Genomic DNA, 1,407 nt, shown 5'->3' on the forward strand with positions numbered 1-1,407 from the left:
TTTTTTTTAATGACGAGGACACCTGTCATCCATCTCTCAATGAGATTTCACCTGTCAAACATCCTGAATATAAGACTGCATAATTTTTCCGTCGGCTCCGCAGTGGAACGATCTGCAAATTCCGGCGACGCACTCCGGAACATCCCGTTCAGGCGCTGGGTTACTTGCTCCTTGCTCAAGATAGAATCTCGCCCCCGCTTGGCTCTGCCCCCCAAGTCGAAGGCGGCCTCGATGTGGCGAGCCGACACGACATCCACTGGAAGCACAATGACGAATGAATTCCTCAAAGGAACGAGGGACTTGGAAGTTCAAAAGCAACCGCCAAAGAGCAAGGCATGAAATGTAAAACACAAAGCAGGAAAAGGCCCGGATTCAACCCACTGCGACAGATGTTCTGTAGACTTTCAAGCTTCAGTGCGACTCTGTAGGCAGGCGGACGGATTTTATCGAAGTCCTCCAGCCCGGAAACTTGAAACAAACAAACAGTGCGTCGTGGAAAGAGTTCAACTGCCCGTTTGAACCATAAAAATAGACGACAAACTTTGATCCCAAAACTTTCATTTCAAAAACATCTTACAGTACCCTGAAAAATAAAAAGGCCTTGTCGATTATTTGATTGAGAAAGGAAGAGATGATGAAGACTCTCCCGTTACTTGCGCTAAACAACCTAGCTAATTTTAGCCTCGACTTCACAGCAGTGCCTTGTGATACGAGCGACTTATGAGTTTTTCAAGAGCCAAGCCGTCAACTCAACTCCACAACAAACCGCACCGCAGTCGGGCACAGAGTGAGCAATTCTTCAAAAAGAGGCTTCAAGATGTTTCTGGCCACTTCCAGTTGTATGCGTATTTAAATCAACAGCTTAGATTTTCCTTACATACGTCTACTTGGCGTAATGCTAACAAATACTGCGAAAACGCCCCAGACGGGCTCCCAAATGGCATCGTGTCACACTCTTATCGCCCTTGAAGCAACGCCTGTTTGAACACGAATGACGCAGCAACACATCAGCAGACGATATAACGATACTCGTATGCATATTTTATTTATCCTCCCAGAAGACAACTACCGGTACTTTTATCAGCATGGTTGCGTTATTTTTCTAATTAAAAAAACACTTTAGCAAAAAATATGTGTGTTGGTTTGTGGGAGGCTGAAATGGATTGTTGAGTCTTCCATTCATGCCAGCGGAGAAAGATGACTTGAGCTTGGATTGTTTGGTGTTGTCGTGGAATGAATTGAAATCGTATCTCAAGACACCACTGAGGCACTACTACTCCTCTGTGAATAAAACGGGATTGGGGAAACCAGAAAAACATAAATTAAAGAACTTACTGAGACTGGTGACATCCATGAAGGGGGTTTGTCTAAAAATGAAATAACAGTGTCACAAAAATGCTTCTGTTC

At 44.4% G+C, this 1,407-nt stretch overlaps 1 protein-coding gene across 1 annotated transcript; it reads right to left on the reverse strand.

The window, feature by feature from the left end:
• Positions 1 to 19: 19 nt before the first annotated feature.
• On the reverse strand, positions 20 to 1,362 carry LOC109509588 (dystrotelin-like). Its single transcript, XM_019859420.1, has 3 exons — positions 1,336 to 1,362; positions 382 to 468; positions 20 to 256 (listed from the first exon to the last, which is right to left on the reverse strand). Exons 1-3 carry the CDS (start codon positions 1,352 to 1,354, stop codon positions 48 to 50), a joined length of 315 nt encoding a protein of 104 aa, XP_019714979.1. The 5' UTR covers positions 1,355 to 1,362; the 3' UTR covers positions 20 to 47.
• Between the last annotated feature and the right edge of the window lie 45 nt (positions 1,363 to 1,407).

The sequence above is a fragment of the Hippocampus comes genome, unplaced genomic scaffold (assembly GCF_001891065.2).
Source record: "Hippocampus comes isolate QL1 unplaced genomic scaffold, H_comes_QL1_v1.1 C16960770, whole genome shotgun sequence".
In the NCBI taxonomy this organism is placed as follows: Eukaryota; Metazoa; Chordata; class Actinopteri; order Syngnathiformes; family Syngnathidae; genus Hippocampus; species Hippocampus comes.